Source organism: Xyrauchen texanus, chromosome 18, assembly GCF_025860055.1.
Source record: "Xyrauchen texanus isolate HMW12.3.18 chromosome 18, RBS_HiC_50CHRs, whole genome shotgun sequence".
Taxonomy (NCBI): domain Eukaryota; kingdom Metazoa; phylum Chordata; class Actinopteri; order Cypriniformes; family Catostomidae; genus Xyrauchen; species Xyrauchen texanus.
Genome location: NC_068293.1, coordinates 39,766,962 through 39,786,484, shown reverse-complemented (window position 1 = coordinate 39,786,484; position 19,523 = coordinate 39,766,962). Strand labels below are relative to the sequence as shown.

The 19,523-nt window shown below is 38.3% G+C and overlaps 1 protein-coding gene across 1 annotated transcript in view; it reads right to left on the bottom strand.

The window, feature by feature from the left end:
- Nucleotides 1-4,346, bottom strand: part of igfbp2b (insulin-like growth factor binding protein 2b) — a 44,563-nt gene extending 40,217 nt beyond the window's left edge. The window contains exon 1 of the mRNA XM_052148127.1: nucleotides 3,882-4,346. Within this exon, the coding sequence (XP_052004087.1) occupies nucleotides 3,882-4,230 (349 nt within the window). The 5' untranslated portion in view covers nucleotides 4,231-4,346. The remainder of the gene's footprint in view (nucleotides 1-3,881) is intronic.
- Nucleotides 4,347-19,523: the final 15,177 nt, after the last annotated feature.

Sequence of the window (19,523 nt, the reverse complement as noted above, 5' to 3'; positions counted from 1 at the left end):
TTTTTAAAACTGATATTGAATGAAAAATAGCTCTCAAAGTAAAATAGTGCTGAACTTTATTACAAAAATAAACAGCACTGACTGAACCATGAAAATGTATTTTACTTTTTTAAATGAAATTAATTTATAAATATTAACATATATGAACTAATATTCAAATTTTAAAGTCAGCTGATTTTTAAAATTGACATTGTTTCCTTAGTCCACAAGAGGGCGCAATAAATACATAAACCATTCAGCGCCATTCTATTATTGCAAAGAGCATCCCTATCCTGGTTGTTAAAAAAGAGCATTTAATGTTCAACTAATGTGTATAAAATAAATAAATAAAAAGTTTTAGTCAGTCCATATTCTCAAATGTTAAGTCAAAAGTAAAATGAGGGGGGAAAACGCTTCAATAGACAGTTCAAATGGTGTTACACTTGCACTGATTCCTACTACTTCAGACTCAAGCTTCATAATGACAGCGAAATACCACATTGTTTTTTATTCAGAACAGTCGTATGTAGAGTAGCAATATTCCAAGATAGCAGTGGTATTCGGCTGAACTCGGTGGTGAAGTGGCTCAGACTATGAGCCCAGGCCAGGGGCTGTTCAAACAGATGGACCACAACAGACTGGAACCAAACGCAAGGATCTCAAGATACACATTTCAAAGTTGAGCATCTTTCCTGACAAATCATTAAACAAATAATTGCTTAATCTGAGAAACACTTCAACGTTCAAAGACCTCCACCAACTGTAAGGGGCTGTTCACACAGAGTGTTTTTGTAAACATTCATTTGTTTTTCTATGTAAACGCGTGCTAGACGTACGTCTTTGTTTGCCTTTGTTTTTGTTTATTCAGCGTCTCGTGAAGGAGCGCTGTTTTTTAGAAGATGTGTCTAATTAAAAAGAACTCTAAAAGCAAATTGAAAAAAAACTGCTTTCTGATGAACTGTATTTGTTGAGTTGTGTCTATCCTTTTTTAGTGCAAGAATGTGATCGATCTGAATTCATCGTATTACAGTGTGGATACATTTTTTTTATGAAATCAGATGTGTTTCTGATATGTTTATAAATTGTTCTCGGCTGCATGAAGGTACTAATTTGCTTTCTCACATCACTAGCTTTAAATATGCAAATTAGCTGGCTAACGAATGCATAAATGTGACCATCTGGATATAAACTAATGCAATTAGATGGTAATAAATGGTAACAATCATGACATTTAAACATTTGGGTAGGACTTGCATGTATTTTTGGTCACATTGTTCTAACTGTTTAAGGTTAGCTTTAATGTTAGCATCCTCTCAGCTTTGTGGGCAAACATACTGGTGGTGGTGTACTGGGCTGGAGCACTGGACTGCTAAACAGAAGGTTGTTGGTTTGATCCCCACAGCCACCACCATTGTGTCCTTGAGCAAGGCACTTGCTCTGGGGAGATTGTCCATGTAGTAAGGGCACTGTAAGTCGCTTTGGATAAAAGCATCTGCCAAATGCATAAATGTAATGTAGCCTCTAGTCAACAAATGAATTACTTTATAATGATATGATAATTTTTGTTGTTGATGTTTTAAATCTGCATCTGAATTCTTCCGCTCTATTTAGAATGTAGTCTCACGTGTCAAAACAAAAACCACAAGGCATCAGTGAAGTGATTTTATTTCACCTCTAGAGGCCACTCTCATACTGTATATATCAGTCGACCTCTAATATCATTATCAATCAATTAAAATATGAAGACAACTCAATCAGAATGCCAACAGTATCTGACACAATTTTCCACACATTATTGTTTTATTATACCCATGCATGTGATTACAAACTAACCATATAGAGCAGTGAAATCCCTCAAAGTATTGCAACTCCTCTGTCTTTACTGCACTGGACAACAGTATCTCATTGGAGACAAATGACCCTGCCTTCTCTCCCACCGGTAGTCCCGAATTCTGCTCATCATTTGCATAAAGTTGAACTTTGCTCAATTTTGTCATATCACTCGCCACACCTACATCTTGTCGCCAGCGGTCACTGGTGATCATGTCGCCAGAAGTCACTGTGCTCTCATTGAAAATGAATGGGAATGTGTCGCTGTGCCGCTTTGTCACTCTGTGTCCCTTGTAATGTGACTTCTGGCTGACTAAATGTTAAAAATCTGTTTTTTTTCTCTCTTTTCTGCAGCTGTCACTATGTCTAGAACTGTATGAAAGGGTTTGAGGTGAGCAGATCAATTGTCACTGTTGGGTTTGGGCAACTCTTGTTTAGAGTTTACTGGTATCCCAAAATACACCATTCAGACGGTGCTCAGACAGCGTGTCGGGGGAGATTTTCACAAGGGTGCTTGGACAGGCATCAAAGCCCACTGTGCGAAAGTCCAATTTGTGCCAGGCGACATTGGCCTTTCCTCTTGATTTCTTGGAAATTTAACAACATGATAATGACAGACAATTTGTTTCAAATCAGAGGCCTTTGGCACAGTTTAGACATCAGTAATTTGACAATTCTTTTTTATTTTTAGAAATCTAGGTCACATTTCATTGGCATAGCAATGGGTTGAAACTCATCCTAGACGCTAGAGTAAAAAAGAAGGTCTCAACCCTCAAGATACATGATTACATTGCATCATGCAAGTGGCATCATCAGGGCAAGGGGTGGCATTGTCTATTATCCAATTAAAGTCATCGTGAAATGGATTTCTTAGTGAAACGGGACAATTTGTCTTGGAAAAGATTACCAAGACAAATTGTGTTGTCTAATGTGCACTAACGAATCATGCACAATTAAACAAGGTACATGCCTTAAGAGGTTAAAATGGGTCAATATGGTTTGAAAGGTCAATATAGTTTCACTTATTCCAATTTTCTAAGCAAAAGTTAAGTTATAAATGAAATATTCATGCTTTTTGGCAACCAGAGCACATATCAGACTCAAAAAAAAGTGCTGAGTACAAGGAAGAGGAAAGAGACTGTTGCGAATCGGAAAGTCAAATGTCACAGTATTGACAGTTTAACAGGTGATAAGCTTGTTTGCTTATAGTTTGGAGCACTGGTCTCATGGCCAACAGATCAATCACAATTCAGTTTCAACACCGGCCATGCACCCAAAAGCAAAATATAAGATCTCCAACTGCTTCTTAAGCACACAAAAGCAGCTGACCTCAAAGGAGTCATGCTGCTTACTGATCTAGTTGGTCTGTGCTAACTGATCAAAACTAAGGACCAAAACAATAAAAGCATGGAAAAAGCACTGTTTAAAGTGAACATAACAGTTTCCACACTTTTCAATTCATTTTAATGAGTTTTCCATTCGCTGGCGATTACTGGAAAAGGATTAAAATCATTCGCAAAGAGCAATGTCTTACCAGCAAAATATTTAGTTTTCCATGAAAGTGGGAACCCTGGTGTAAACAAAATCAGGGAAGAGTGACCAGATGAGGATTTTTTTGTGATCATGTAAAAAGATTGCAGTCACAGATATCTAGTCTTTTAAATATTATTAAGATGAGCATAATTATGAACTTTTTTACTGACTCTAGAAATGTTCATGACTTGTCCAGGCTATTTAGAAATGTCCATACATGTTCAGGTTTTCCTTGACTGGGGGAAAACTGCTATAAACAAAATCAAGAATGAGTGACCATATGCACAATAAGCACATTAGGCATAAGTTGGTGATGAAACAAAGGGCTGTATAAACAATCAAACAAGATGGTGGAGAAAAGAGTGCCAGAACAAAGACCCTGCTTTGATCCTGACTTCAATGTTGATATCTCAAGTACAGTGACATGGAGATGAGAGAAGACATGATCAAAGCTACATTGCAACATTAACGCATACAGATATGCAAGCATTTTGTCAACAGTTGCGCATCAGTTTAAGTTTCCAGACAATGTAACTCACCACTGTGTCCTGGATCCGGGATGGGCATGGTGGGCTCCAGGTCCACTTTGCTGTCGCATCGTCCGAGACCCTGTATCAGCTGTTCCAGTGGTAACTCGAAATTTGCGCTAGGGTAACACCTCAAACCGCTCCCGCATCTCGGCGTGTAGACGCCGCACAGCTCGCCCTTCTGCCGGGCGCAAACCGGACAGCAACCGCAACCCGGTTCCCTGACTATCTCTGCGCAAGATGAGGTGGTGAGCTTGGGACACGCCGCCTGACGCTCCGCGGTGCAGCTCGGGCAGCGGAACACAATCTCCCCGAGCGAGCCGTGCAGGAGCAGCAAACTGCAGAGCAATGCAGACAACATATCGTTATCTTTAAAGGCTGATATATATGTCGGGATTCTGCACGCGACTTCAGGTAGAAAAGTAAAAGTGCTTTTGGGGACAGGTGAGCTTCGCCTGAGATCTCTGCAGGGTCCTATTTGCGGTCATGTTACTCCAAAATTGCATCACATCAATCGCCAGTCAAATCGCAAGACTGTCAAATTACAGTCTGACTGTTGGCTGCTTCTTCTAAGGGTTTATCGAGAAATACGCTTGCTTTGTGGGAATAATTGTTAGAATGTGTATGCTTGTGTATTTGTTTTGGTTGCCAGATAGCTTTTTTTGTTTCTTGGGTTGGTGCTTAATAAAAAGAATACCATAGTAACCATAGTTCCAGCCAAAATACCATCAGCCTTCTACATTTAACCTAAAACTGTGGTAACTTGGTTTTAGGAAAAATAGATTAGGTTAACAACAACAACGACAAAAAACTGTTTTAAAAAAGAAGAAAAAAGTAAATAAAAAAATCAAGAAATTACTAAGATTTGTAATGCCTTTTCACACTTTAAGATTTAAGACATTTACAATTATAATTATATATAATTTTACAGTACTAACAATAAAGGTAACGTGTTAGACTAGCTGCTCAAAAATAGCTAGCTAAGCTACCAGAAAAAGCAAGCTGAGCTAAAAGCTATCCTTTCAGAGTAGTTACGCAGTGTTGCCAACTATTTTGAGACATATCCAGCTGCAGACCCGCAGCACCACCAGTTTCAGAACCCCAGTTTCAGAACCCCAGCGCCAGAACCTGAATTGAGGGGCGGAGTTATTGACAATGAGACAAGCATGGCGGAGAGCATGGTGAGTTGTGTAACGTTTTTGACATCATGTTGTGAAAAATTATCGCATATATTAAGCTCAGCGTTTATCTGCTAAATATTTAATTTGTGCATAACTTTATCATCTTAATGAAGCTTGAATATGTTGTCATACTTTACTGTATTAAAAAAAATAATTCTACGGATGGTTCGATACATTTTTGCGTGTTGTAAATGAGCCTTGCGGTGACGTTTTGAAGACATCTTGTGAAGGTGTTAAAGTGTTTGTTCCACGTTCCTCTGTTATATGCATTGTTTGTGAGTTAATGTTACCTTATAGTTGAGTTTTTTTTTACGTTGAGATTATTGTGTGGTGCTTTCATCTCTTGTAGAGACATTTCGAATGAATGAAGACCACAAGGAAAAGGCCCATAACAATCTCCTGGAACAGTCAGAAGCTTCCAGAGAGCCCTTTCTATTTCATTTTGTGTTCAGGGATGACATGGAGTTATTTTAGCAAGAATGTAAGGACAAAATGGGCCTGAGAGTGAATTCCTCATTTGATACATTTTAAGTTTAATTTATACAGGATTGTCATGATAAAATGGGCCTAGGGGTGAATTGGTCATTTGTTGTATATATTTTTATTGTTTCTTTTAAAATTATGCTGAATTTTCTCTCTTTTTAGTTTTTTGACATGTTTTATTTTACATAAAGAAAAATGCATGCTGCACATGTTCTTGTGAAATAAAGTATATTTTATATAAAATACCCATAAGTTTCAAGCATTTTTTTTCACCATCATGATCAGGAGGTAACTCTCATAATACAATGAAACGGATAAATATATACAATTATATTACACAAGATCAATGTTTTAAAACGCTTATTGTACTGTACCTTAAAGAATCATTATAACATACGTATAAAGTATGATGTTTCGTTTGTAATAAAAGCAAAGTACTCTCCAAAACGTTAGGTGGCGCGACTCGGTTTCGAACGTAAGCTCCGCCCCTCACTTCAGGTTCTGGCGCTGGGGTTCTGAAACTGGTGGTGTAGCCTACTCTCCAAAACGTTAGGTGGCGCTACTCGGTTTAGAACGTAAGCTCCGCCCCTCACTTCAGGTTCTGGCACTGGGGTTCTGAAACTGGTGGTGCTGCGGGTCTGCAGCTGGATAGTATTGACTATTTTCAATGGAAAGTAGCTAAAGCCTGCTCGAAAAGTAGCTAAATGACGCCAGATGAAGTCATGCGTCATTAGCATATTAATGACGTCATCGCGTCATATTTGCATTCTGCCTAATTTGTCGGTACTGTAGCCTACTTCAGTTTATAATAACGGTTATCTCCCCTAAACCGTGCTCATACTGTTTTTATATAAGTATATAGCCGAATGTCCAGTAAAACGGTTCTCAATTACATATTTTCTGTTAGACAACGGAACGGAACGGAACTTAGCTAACGTTACATGTTTATGAGTTTGAAGAAGGTTTATTGTTGTGTTTGGATAAGTAAAATGTATAGAGTCTGTAAATATACGATCTGAAGACGGAGAGTTCAGAAACCGAACTGGAATGAACTAAAGCTCTGATTAGTAGTGAATATAAGCGCATGCCAAGAAAAAACGGTCAAATTAAATGTTTTGAATTAAAACAAAGTAGAAGGCAGCTGCTATGTGATCACTGATTGGTTCCTGCTAACACAGCGTGCACATGCGCAGCTCATTCATGTCTATGTCCGCTGGCGTGTAGTCAACGGAATGTGCTGCTCCTCTCAGCCGCTCACTGAACAGAGCAGACGCAGCGGGGAAGACAGACCTCACGCTTGCAGTACTGGCGATATTTGGAATTTGAAAAGTTGCTAAGGTTTGTCCAAAAAGTCGCTAGATTTGTCGCTAGCCGCTTTTTTGAAAAAATGTCGCTAAAGGGGTCTGAAAAGTCGCTAAAAATAGCGACAAAGTCGCTAAGTTGGCAACAATGGTTACGCACAATGTCATTTATTTACGTTTTGCTTCAAATAATACCATGGTACATGTCTAAAAGCAAGATAAAATGTCATACTTTGTGTTTTTGTGTAGTCTACTGTTTTGATACTGCAATAAAGAGCTGTTTAAAAGCTGCATGTGCAGGTGTTGAATTTAATAAACACCTTTTTCATCACTAGCAAATTACAGGATGAATTTGCAGGTTAGGTATTGTGTGTCACTGTCTCTTGCATGTCGCAGCCCCTTTCAGCATATTGCGGCACCGTTTTGTGGCCTCCTTCAGTTTATCGTGGCCCCCTAAGGCATATTGCGGCCCCCTCTGCATCTGGCATATCGCAGCCCCGTTTCTCGGCCCACCAAGAAAAGTCCCGGTTCTGCAGATGGCCAGTCCAAAGCAAATCTGTTTTTACTATACAGCTGATTCATAAAATATCTTTATTATTATAAATAAAAATAAAAAAATAAAAAACCGATTCAAAAGAGTGATTAATTCGCAAATAGCTAATCAGTGGTTATTTCTGAACAGCCAATAGAAAATACAGAACATGCCGTGACTGCTAAAATATCTGAAAATAATATTCAGCGGTTGTAAGTGCGCAATTCCACTTCTTCAATAAAATACTGAAAAGCTACATTAATAACAAACTAACGATGCTATCACATCGCTACAGAGAAAAGTAGTGACTCTGCTGCCCAACACTGATGGCATATCGCAGCACCATTTTGCGGCCCTGTTCAGCCAGTTGTGGCCCAATCGCCATAACGTGGCGGCCCGTTTCAGCTTATCGCCCCTGTTTCGTGGCCGGCCGACCGGTTCCTGGTTCTCCCTATGGCCAGTCTGCCCCTGGTTACCTCCTCAGGCAAACACGTCTTCTGTATTTGAGCCTCCAGCAAACTCTCGAGTCAAATCATTTTTATTTGTATAGCACTTTCACAACACACATTGTTTCAAAGCAGCTTTACAGAAAATCATGCTTTAACAGAAAATTAAGCTGTGATATCTGTAATGTCTGCAAGAGTCATCATTGTGCAGTTTGATAAAAAGTGGATTAATTTCAGACTAACTTGCAGCAACATTTTAGTGCTTACAGGATGTTTGAAACACTGTTGAAACGAATATGCTAATCAACATATTTTTTTATATAATTAGCCTTTTTTTTATTCTTTTGGGATGGGTTCAGTCCTTTATTATTTGCATACTGGATGAAACGGGTGTATTCAAAAGCAATAATAATTGTCACCTTTTTGTCAAGCTTTAGTCATTTCAAGACCGGACTACTGCAATGCTTTGTTTGCAGTTGCACTAGTCCCAGCTAGTGCGATGCAGATGGTCCTGAATGGTGCAAAGTGTTTGACTTCAATTAACTAAAGAAGCCTAACATCACCCCCTTCTTGATTTCCCTCCACTGGCTACCTGTAGATGCCCGCATCAAATTCAATGCATTGACTTTGGCCCTCAGGACAGCCAATGGAACAGTACCCTTTTACTTACTGCTTACAATGAACGAGCAGCACCTGGTGGTGGCGCAAAGTCCTTTTCACGATCATTCACTTTCTCTGTTCCTCTGTGGTGGAATGTGCTTCCAACCTACAACCGATCTCCTGAAACAATCACAACATTCAAGAAACACACCTCTTCCGAGAGCACTTAACCTGCCCACACTAATGCTACTTGTTATTTAATATATAAACTTTTTTGTCTGTATTTTTCTTCTGCGCAAGCTTCTATACTACTATAGCTACTCTTGGAACTTGCCAGTGTGATATTGCAGATATTGTTGAGTTTGTATGAAACTGTTATTTTTTAGCCATATTGCCAGAAAAGCTGGGCTTGACAACAACAGCTTTTGCTCATTTTGTATTTAGTTTGTTTCTTTCTTATACCAAATCACTCTGGCCTGTCTCTCTGTATGAATCACGTGAGTCAGGAACCATGCTTTTTTAACAGTGCTTCTGTTACCCCATGTGTCTGTCTCTCATGGTTGCCGTAGAGACTGAATGTTGTTGATCACTGTTGATTTATGAACACAGAAACAGCCGCTGACTGAGTAACTCCAGCCTGTAGTAACAAGCTGTCAGCATAAGGATTCTTTGTTTAATGGATTGTCTATGATTCTGTGGGGTATTCATGCCTGTGTGGCCGGTGGCTTATGAAAGAGACTTTGGAGACTTTAGGCTGAAGTCTTGATTAGTCCTGAGCATACAAATCCCTGTATGTCATCAGCGAAAGAACACATGCCGTCAAATTTGCTTAACAAATCATCTGTCAGAAGGAACTTTGAGTTTTCTTTCTGATGGACAAGAATAATTGATGGATTATGATGGTTATTTTCAGACAAGAAGAACTCTAGTTGTATAATAGGAATTGGAATGCACCCAAAAATGAAAAGTCTGTCTGTATAATGTACTCACCCTTGTGTAGTTCCAAACATGTATGCTATTATTTTTATTTGAGTTTTTACATGAAACACAACAGTCTTTTTAAAAAGTTTTGTCAAGATCAGAAAGCCTTTCATTGGTCTACAGCACAGCCATACATTTGGCAATTGAATTCGTCAATCTGCACAAGAATTATTTTCACAGGTGTTAGAGATAATTACAAACCAGGTGACAAGCCTTACCGCTCTCTCTCTCCCCCGCAGACCGACGCACGACCACGTCCCCCCATGCCACAATGTAATATTCAGAAATCTTAATTTTGAGTGGAAATCTGATCAAACATGGTCAGCGCTAAATACAGGTCTAAATGGTGTCTGAACATTTTTGTGATCAGATCATAAAAACGCATGAGACCGCATTGCATTTGATTTGTAAAGGCTAATCCGTCCTGAATGCATCCGGGCAGCAGTGACGCACCACCCTGCTGCTGTCAATAAACCACTGCATTTCAACTTTGGTGGTTGAGTGAGTAGGGGGAGGCCGCAGACCTGGGTAGGGTTGCATCAGCTGTGCATAAGGTGTCACGTAATTTGGGACATAAAGTTCACACTAAGGGCTTAGGAATTACTAGTTATTTTATAACTAAGTCAGTGCTTAATTTGTTTGTACCAACTGTTCTTAAGGCAAGACTTATCTAGTAGGTCGTAAGCTCTCCGTAATATAATGCGTAGTCGCATAATATGACATTTACATGTATTGATCCAATAAACAGCCTTCAAATTTGTACACAGAAGTGTTAAAAAGCCGTGAACTTAAATTTGGTTTTGTTACGGTTGATGTTCAAACCTTTTCTGCACATGTAAATGTCAGATTTAATAAATTATATCCCCATTAAAATACGATACATAGTAAAAGTAGATTGGATAAATAGTATATTTGCCTTGTGTAAATAACAATCTGTAAGAACTGTATCTAAAATAATTAAGGGGTGATATATAAATGCTAATTCAACAGGCTTGAAAAATAGATCAATTTTATGCCCCTGCTGTTCCTGAAAGACCAGGTGTAAACAGTGATGTGTCTCTCCTGACCACATGTGATTTGACTCGTATCACCTGAGGCGAATTATACCTGGGCCCAGTTGTTCAAAAAGTCAGTTAAATAAATACATTCCATAATTTTTTTTTTTTTAAATTGAATATTTTTTCCATCTTAATGATATGCTGTACACTGGATCCATTTAGTTTTTTTCCTCAGTTGAAGCTGCCTCAATAACCTGAACTAAAATGCCAAAATGTATCCCACAATTCTAACAGAAATTGTCATAATGGGAATGACGTAGTTGACGTAGTTGACATGTTGAAGCTGTGACCGCAGAGACTTAGGCATTATTTGTTTAAAAAATAAAAATGTAAAAATTACCAGACCACGTGTCCTACTGTTGCATCCACCATGAGCAGGAAGTGGGAAAGGGGTCCTCAGAGTTATAGCTGAACACGATATTGTCTGATTTATTCAGGATTATATACAAATCTGATGGAGTTGACGTAAAGTTAGTACACATATGTGCTTGCATTTTTTATAGAAAATAGAATTTAAAGTTTACTTTATGTATTATTTGATAACTTACAGATCCCTACCTTTCATTTGATATTTATATTTATGAATTTGTTGCATTTTAAACATTTCTTTGGCAGTTTAAAATTGTGACCTCTTGTGAGGACAGTTTAAGTTACATGTGCTTCTAAATCCTCTAAATCTGAGGCCATGGTTCTCAGCAGGAAACTGATTGAGTGCGTGCTCCAGGTAGGGAAGGAGGTATTGCCGAAAGTGAAGGAGTTCAAGTACCTCTGGGTCTTGTTCACGAGTGAGGGGACAATGGAGCGGGAGGTTGGCCAGAGAATCGGGGCAGTGGGGGCGGTATTGCACTCGCTCTATCGCACCGTTGTCATGAAAAGAGAGCTGAGCCTGAAGGCAAAGCTCTCGATCTACTAGTCAATTTTTGTTCCTACCCTCACCTATGGTCATGAAGGTTGGGTCATGACCGAAAGAACTAGGTCGCGAGTACAAGCGGCCGAAATGGGCTTCCTCAGAAGGGTGGCGGGCTTCTCCCTTAGAGATAGGGTGAGGAGCTCAGTCATCCGTGAGGAGCTCGGAGTAGAGCCGCTGCTCCTTTGCATCGAAAGGAGTCAGTTGAGGTGGTTTGGGCATCTGGTTAGGATACCCCCTGGCCGCCTCCCTAGGAAGGTGTTTCAGGCACGTCCAGCTGGGAGGAGGCCTCGGGGAAGACCCAGGATTAGGTGGAGAGATTACATCTCCACACTGGCCTGGGAACGCCTCGGGGTCCCCCAGTCAGAGCTGGTTAATGTGGCTCGGGATGGGAAGTTTGGGGCCCCCTGCTGGAGCTGCTGCCCCCGCGACCCGACTTCGGATAAGTGGTAGAAGATGGATGGTGCTTCTAAGTATAGAGCATGAATTGTTTTTTTTAATCTAATTAATTTATTTATAAATATTAGTAATAAATGCCCCGAGTAAACACATTTCTATTAGATTTAAGTAAGGAGTATTTTTATTATCATCAATTTCTTAATTTTTAACATAAAGATGACTGTTGTATGCAAGACATGTTTTGTCCCTCATCTCAAGAATCATTAATATATTACTATAATTATACATGGTATACACTCTGCACCCCTCTACTGAGGTAGTTCAACTTATGAATTAACATTACTTGCATTTGAACATCATATTTAGAGCAAATTGGTGTCATTTTATTTAGACAAATTATGTTCATTTCCATTGAAGCAAAGAATTGTGGGTTGTGATAGCCCTCGAAGGATACACCTCATGCATCCTCCAAGTTCCCGCAAAAGAAGGTTGCATCTGAAGGTCGGAGTGTCCTACTCGCTTTTCTGAAACGAGACAGCCTCGATGACGTATGTGGCCGACAAATGCGTCCTCCGGAGGACGCAGCCTTCCAAACACAGACAATGACTGGATTTTTCAAAAATAGGCATTACAATATAGTTATTTAATAACCAATGTTTATTGATAATGTTCTTGAAAAAATTAACTATATCGTGATATATATCGTTATATAACATTAGTGACATTGTGATACAAGATTTTGATCATATTTCCCACCCCTGCCAGGTATAAACGCGGTTATAGAGACTTTGGGATGGTCTACTAGGGCAAGTAAGCAGCCTGACAACACCCTAGCAGCACCCTGGTAAACTCCCAAAACAACAAGTGCCATAAAATGTGATATTTTTTTATTTTAAATGTATATACTATACATATGCCATTTTTAATTGTTGGGGAGAATCTAAAGGCATTTTTACCAAATACAAGATTAAGATTAGTTTTTCACTGTTTTTAACTCTTAAACGGGTAAAATAATTACAAACATAGCAGGATCTTTGTGAAACTGCAGACTTACATCAGTTTGATTTTCATCAGTTGCGTGATGGGTTGCATTTGCAACACTTAGAGTTCAGATTAATAAAAGTTGTAATTATTATCTTTTTCTTGCAAAAAGTTTGGATGTAATGTTATAATTACAAGATATGAAGTCAAAATTCTGTGATTTTAAGACCCAAATGTGAAATGTAAAATCACAATTATAAGATAGCAAAATATATATATTTAAGAATCACAGCAGTGATGATATAGGGCCATATAGCACGATTGCGAGTGTGATATTGTTTATGAACAACAGTTCAATGATCAAGTATATTTAAAAAAAATTCTGAGTAAAGTAAAACCAAGTACGGTTATAAAAACGCATTTGTGCATGGAACTACTTACGCGACCGATCAGAGTCTGCCATTGCTAGTTCAAACCAAATGATGCGTCCAAGCCTTTGTTATTAATTCAAAAATGTCATTTCAGAAATAGTATCATGACTTGTGCTGTTTCTAACAAGTTATTGGATAAACAAGGATGTGTGTATGTGTGTTTATCACTTTGTGGGGACCAAATGTCCCCATAAGGATAGTAAAACCCAAACTTTTTGATGTTGTGGGGACATTTTGTCGGTCCCCATGAGGAAAACAGCTTATAAAATTGAAAATGTAAAAATGCATAAAGGTTTCTGTGAGGGTTAGGTTTAGGGTTAGGGTTAGGGGATAGAATATAAAGTTTGTACAATATAAAAACCATTATGTCTATGGAAAGTCCCCATAAAACATGGAAACCCAACGTGTGTGTGTTTGTGAGTGAGAGAGAGATAGAGATAGAGAGAGAGAGATATGGAGCATGTGCAATCAGCTGTTGCCACTCCCAAGCAGAGATGCTGTATCTGAAGATCAGCTTTCTTAGTGGAAAAATAGTGTACAAGCAGGGGTATTTCTCCCTATTTCGTGGAAGCCAGTGCAAAGAGTCAATCACTAAAGAAAGCGCAATTTCCTCCGCCATTTTAAACAGCACCCATTGTGTAATTAATCAGTCTGTGATGAGCCATAATGCTGAAGTTGTTATTAAAAGCCATTTAAAGTTATTTCCCAGCTTTTTTTTTTTTTAAAGCTAAAGATCAGGAAGAGCTGTTGTATGTAAACAGCTGGCACGGATTCACTTCACGTGACCTAACTGGCTCACATTTCACACAAAAATATTTTTTTGCCACTACCTGCTGGCTAACATATGTAATGTAAAAAAAAAGACATATAGAAGCTCTTAACAGATATGCACTGCTCTTACACTTTAGTTTAGAACGGCACAAACACAAGCAGAGTGATACACACACAGTGAAGCATCGGCGTGCTGATGGTGCCAGACCATCATTGCTCATGGAACATCTCTCGTCCAATCAGATTCAAAGACAGGAACTAAATGTTTTATATATATATACACACACACACACACACACATTTATTTATTTTTGTATTATACCCTGGTGTAAACGGTGTGTGTGTGGTTATAAGAAAGTGTCTTTAAAGAGGCTGGTGCCCATGGTCATGATCAAGATCATAATCTGTCCTTGAGTGCAGAACACTGTAAAATGTCATGGATGAGGCAATAAATAATAGTGTGTGCATTTTTCTATTTTGTGGATCTGGACAAGTAACTGGCAGATTTAATTTTACACTTCATTTATCCTTTGCAGTTTTACTCCCAGATCATGAACCATCAGGTAAGATAAACAGCTTTATGTGGACATCATGCACTCTGCATTCTCCATGTTTCATTAATTATCCGACCCACACCGCACTGTAATTTGTTTAGCACTCCAGGCAACTGAAAGGACTGAACTCTATACAGTGCCAAGATACACAGTCTCCTCATTGTGTCCAGATATAAATACTTGCACTGTGTGTGGAGAATTGCCTGGACGTCTTCCCTTTGGATTTCTAGAAAGAATGGCTGCAGGGACCGAAGTGTTTCTAAGGGTCACTGAAGTACTTGGTCTTCGAGTGCCACCTGGAGGATTATGTTCTGGATATAGAGGGAGGGCCCTGCAATTTGACAAAGTTTTTGGATGGTGAGGGTAGTGTCTTGCAACCTGACGTTTGACATTCTGCATATATTTCGTCATTGTAGCATATTCTGGCCAAGAACCTAGACAAATATGTATACCGAAGTTCAATTTATTTTTACGTGACGTTTAGGTGTGGGTTTATTCAGATATCATAGATAATACCACAATAAAAGACTAACATGGAAAAAAGTAATAATGGTGATGCATGCTCCAAAAAGCTTGCCTTTTTGTTTTGTATGCAAAATGCAGGACACTTTGAGAGGACTTTATTATGGAGCCACATATTCCACTGAGTTGCCTTTATTGGCTTTAGTCCCAGGAAAACATATTTCATAAGTTTTATCTATTCCATACTGTTTATAATATATGTGTAATCTGGTGTGTTCAGTTGGATCTGATATCTAAAGTCCTCTCTTCAACCAAGCAACTCTGCTCTTGAAACCCTAATGGCTGCAAAATCTGCAGAATCCCTTGTTCTTTGCAAAAAGACTTTCCAAATGCCTGTTTAATTCCTCTATTTAGATTAAGTTTTATCAGAATTTGAGCTATTCCCCTGGACCAATTAAAAATCAACTGCTGTTTTCTTATCTTTGTACTTTGTACTCTTGACTACATTTGGCATGATAGAGTTGTAACTGGTTGAGTTCGTTTGGGTAGAAGTCAATAGCATGCATGCCCTTTTCTGGGGAGGCTTCCCTTATCAATGCACCATTAAAACCAGCCTGATCTCGTGAAAATTACGTAAAAATGGCAACATGTTTGCAAAAACGGAATGACATGCTTCATTACACGTTTGGCTACAGTTTTCATGTGAAATGATTAACAGGGGCACCAAAAGTGAGGGAAAAGATGCTGTAATCACAAGGTTTTTAAGGTGAATTTAGACATTTTAAATGTAAGGTTTTAATGAGTAAAACATACCTCCCTAACCTAAAACTTGAACCTAAACAATAGTGTCCAAAAAGCAAGTGAGAGGTAACCAAAACAGACATACTGTACTCACCCTTAACCAATGCCTAAACTGAACCAATAGTATCCTAAAATCAAATGCAACATTATAAGCACATTTCCTAAAGCAACAACACAATTTTGTTGCCTCTATGACACTTGTGTCTTATATGTCAGTTTGAGTGCTTATCCAGGCTTGAATCTAGGTTTCCCATCTAGTCCATCACGCTATCAAGGGATCTACAACAGATGCTAACCACATTGGAATTGTGTTAAAATGTATAGTTTTTGTTTTGTTTTTCAAATTGTGTGTCATAGTAAAAGTATTTCGATATGATAACATATCAGTGTGTGAGTAATAGTGTAAAAAATAAGTGTTTTATCATAATCAGTCATTGTACTGGTGATTTGTGTGAAAGTGAATAAAAAGCACAGTTGTTGTACACAGAACATCAAACAAGTTGTACAAACTGTATGTCCAGCATCTCAAAAGGCCCCAATTCAGATCTAGACAGCATATTTGTTCAGAGGCTAACAGGATTACACCTGCATCTCACTAAAATGGACATATTTCACATGGATTGTGATTGTGTATGTTGCCTAGCAACTCCAGATGGATGTGCATTAGGTAAATCATTTTACTCTACAAGAAAACACAGAACGAGGCTGAAAGGTATTTTCACAGCATTTTTAAGTGTCCATCTTTCAAGCGCTTGTCTCATCATAGCAAATTCAATACTTGTTCTGTTGTGCAAAGGGAAAATGTTTCCATTGCTCATGCTTGAGCATAATTGAAGCGAACAGAGAAAAGGATGATCTAGAGCTGCTAACACCCAAGACAAAAACTTGGATTGATGAGATGAAAGGACTGAGCGATGTTTTCCAGTTCCACTTTAACTGCTGTTTAAAATTAAAAGACACAATACGGGACTGCTCTGTTGTGCTCTCCAAGGAAAACACTTAGCATGGAGTGAACACGGTCAATTCGGATCAGTGCACACGGAATGGAGTTTTCTCGCAGCTGAGTTGGTTGCACATCACAACAGTTTGGCAGAAATTACATGGTTTGTTTCAATAACAGCTGCTGGTGTTGCTTTTCACTCTTGATTTTAGAATATGTTCCAGTACCACAACAACTGACTCGAGTGAGTCAAAGCCAGATAAAGAGAAGAGGACTGTTCATGATGTTTTTATTGAGTTGTTAAGATAAAAGAATGTAGCCTTTCAATTAAATCAATACTGCTTTGTGAACCTCAAACTTCAGAAAAAGACAAATGAAATAGTCTTGCATAGCCAGACTTTTGACTATCAACTTAAAGTCTGGTCCAGTTTGCAGTAGTGATGGGAAGTCAGATTTTTTCCACGAACCTGTTCTTTTGGATGGTTAATTTCACTGAACCGGTTAAAAAAAAATAATATTCACCAGTTCTTTTACATCATCACATAATGACTTCACTGTACATAATGCTAATAAGCCGCCATCATAGAATACACGCTCAAACACATTCAATAAAGCAAGATGTAAGCACGTATTGCTGAAAATTACATTTAATTATGTTATAAGAATAAGGGTGTTGGAAATGCTGGTGTTTTACACATGTCTAAAGTTTATGCACCGATCAGCCACAATATTAAAACCACCTGCCTAATATTGTGTAGGTCCCCAGTCGTATCCGAGTGCCTTGGTCAGACTGGTTTGAACTGACAGTTCTCTGTAGACCTCTCTCATCAACAAGGCAATTTCATCCACAGAAATGCCGCTCACTGGATGTTTTATTTTTTTTGCCACCATTCTGAGTAAATTCTAGATATGTGTGAAACTGTTATGTATGCAAATTACAAGAGCTCAGCAGTTACAGAAATACTCAGACAAGCCCATCTAGCACCAACAATCATTCATGGTCCAAATCACTGAGATCAAATTTTTCCCCCATTTGATGGTTGATGTGAACATTAAATGAAGCTCCTGACCTGTATCTGCATGATTTTATGAACGGCACTGCTGCCACACGATTGGCTGATTAGATAATCACATGGATGATTGTTGGTTTCAGACGGGCTGGTTTGAGTATTTCTGTAACTGCTGATCTCCTGGGATTTTCACGAGCAAAACTCTCTTGAATTTACTCAGAATGGTGCCAAAAACAAAAAACTTCCAGTGAGAGGTAGTTCTGTGGATGGAAACGCTTTGTTGATGAGAGAGGTCAACAGATAATGGTGTAGTGAGAATCACCCTGGCTCCAACTGAAATGAACTGGGCCTCACACAAGACACCAAAAGTTGTAGTGTACGTGTGTGCAATTATTAATATCAGACGGCCCCTCCCTCCATCCTCGGGGCACCAGCTAAGGAGTTTCACCTTAACAGTAAAAGAATGATCCAAATGGACCTCTTAATGAGGCAAATATTTTTCCAGATTTGTCTGGATGCTAGGGTATGGCAACTGCCATACTCTGCCATATGCAAACGGCACCCCTGGTCAAGTTAATAACACATCCTGACAGGATTAAAAACGTATGGCTATATAAGTAGAGTGCGCTGGTGCTGACCTGACCGGTCTCAAATTAAGAATGTGTGCTGCATTATGAAGCTTAAAATATGGCAACAAAGGCCCTGTTCAATTGAACAGCTAAAGACCTGCTGCCTATGGATGAATGAGGGACAATGTCCCTAACATCTTTTCATAAATCTAAAATGTCCCGACCAACATTTGGGCAATTTTACCTCTTTTATAAAGTTATAAACTTTTTTATTTTCATTTTAATGACTGTTAAAAATATATTATATGGATGTTTAGACATATTTAAAACAAGATAAAAAAATGTGGATTAATAATTTTAATTATTTATTTATTTGGTTGTATTTATAGTGTTGGCATTTTCTTAACTGCTTGAAATTGTTATGCATCACTCCCTAAAAAACGCAGAATTTCATTATCATGATGTGATCTCTTTGGTTATCACATCTCTTTGAAATCTATTATGCCATGAATCATGTCAGGAAATAAAGAAATCCTCATTTAAATAAATAAATATATATATATATATATATATATATATATATATATATATATATATATATATATATATATATATAATTATTATTATTATTATTATATTTCCAACTCAGTCCTTAACATTTAAATAGTGCATTTAGGTTTCACAATGTTGTCTAAGTCATGGCTCTTATATTTGATCTACACAGTGAGAGGCCCTTTATGGGTTCCAATGTTGACATAAAAATATGTGGGAAAACTGCATGTCCTTCAGACTGATGGCTTTTAACACGGATCTAGGATCCCTGAGAGTAATGTTTTACATATATGGTATGTATTTTGGGACTAGTGAGAACCAGTGACCCACTACGAAGGGGTAAAACCATTGTCATGGCAATGAAAAATGTATGCATCAAAACACTGCATTGAATTCCAATATGGAATGTTTGGATTTTACCCAATCTATATTGTAGTATTAAATGAACAAAAAGGGTATTATAAGACTTAGCAAGAATGTTTAAGCTCAGTTTTTAAAGGAACATTTAGGGTTAAATATGAGTTAAGCTATATTAAGCTCTATTATTGACAGCATTTGTGGCATGATATCTGTAATGATGAGTCATAGGAGTTGAGATCCATATTCATCAAACAACCCTGTTGTAGTAGTCCAGGTAAAGTAGTCCAGGTAAACAGTAGTAAACATAAGCAGGCAGCAGAGAATCAAACAGGGGA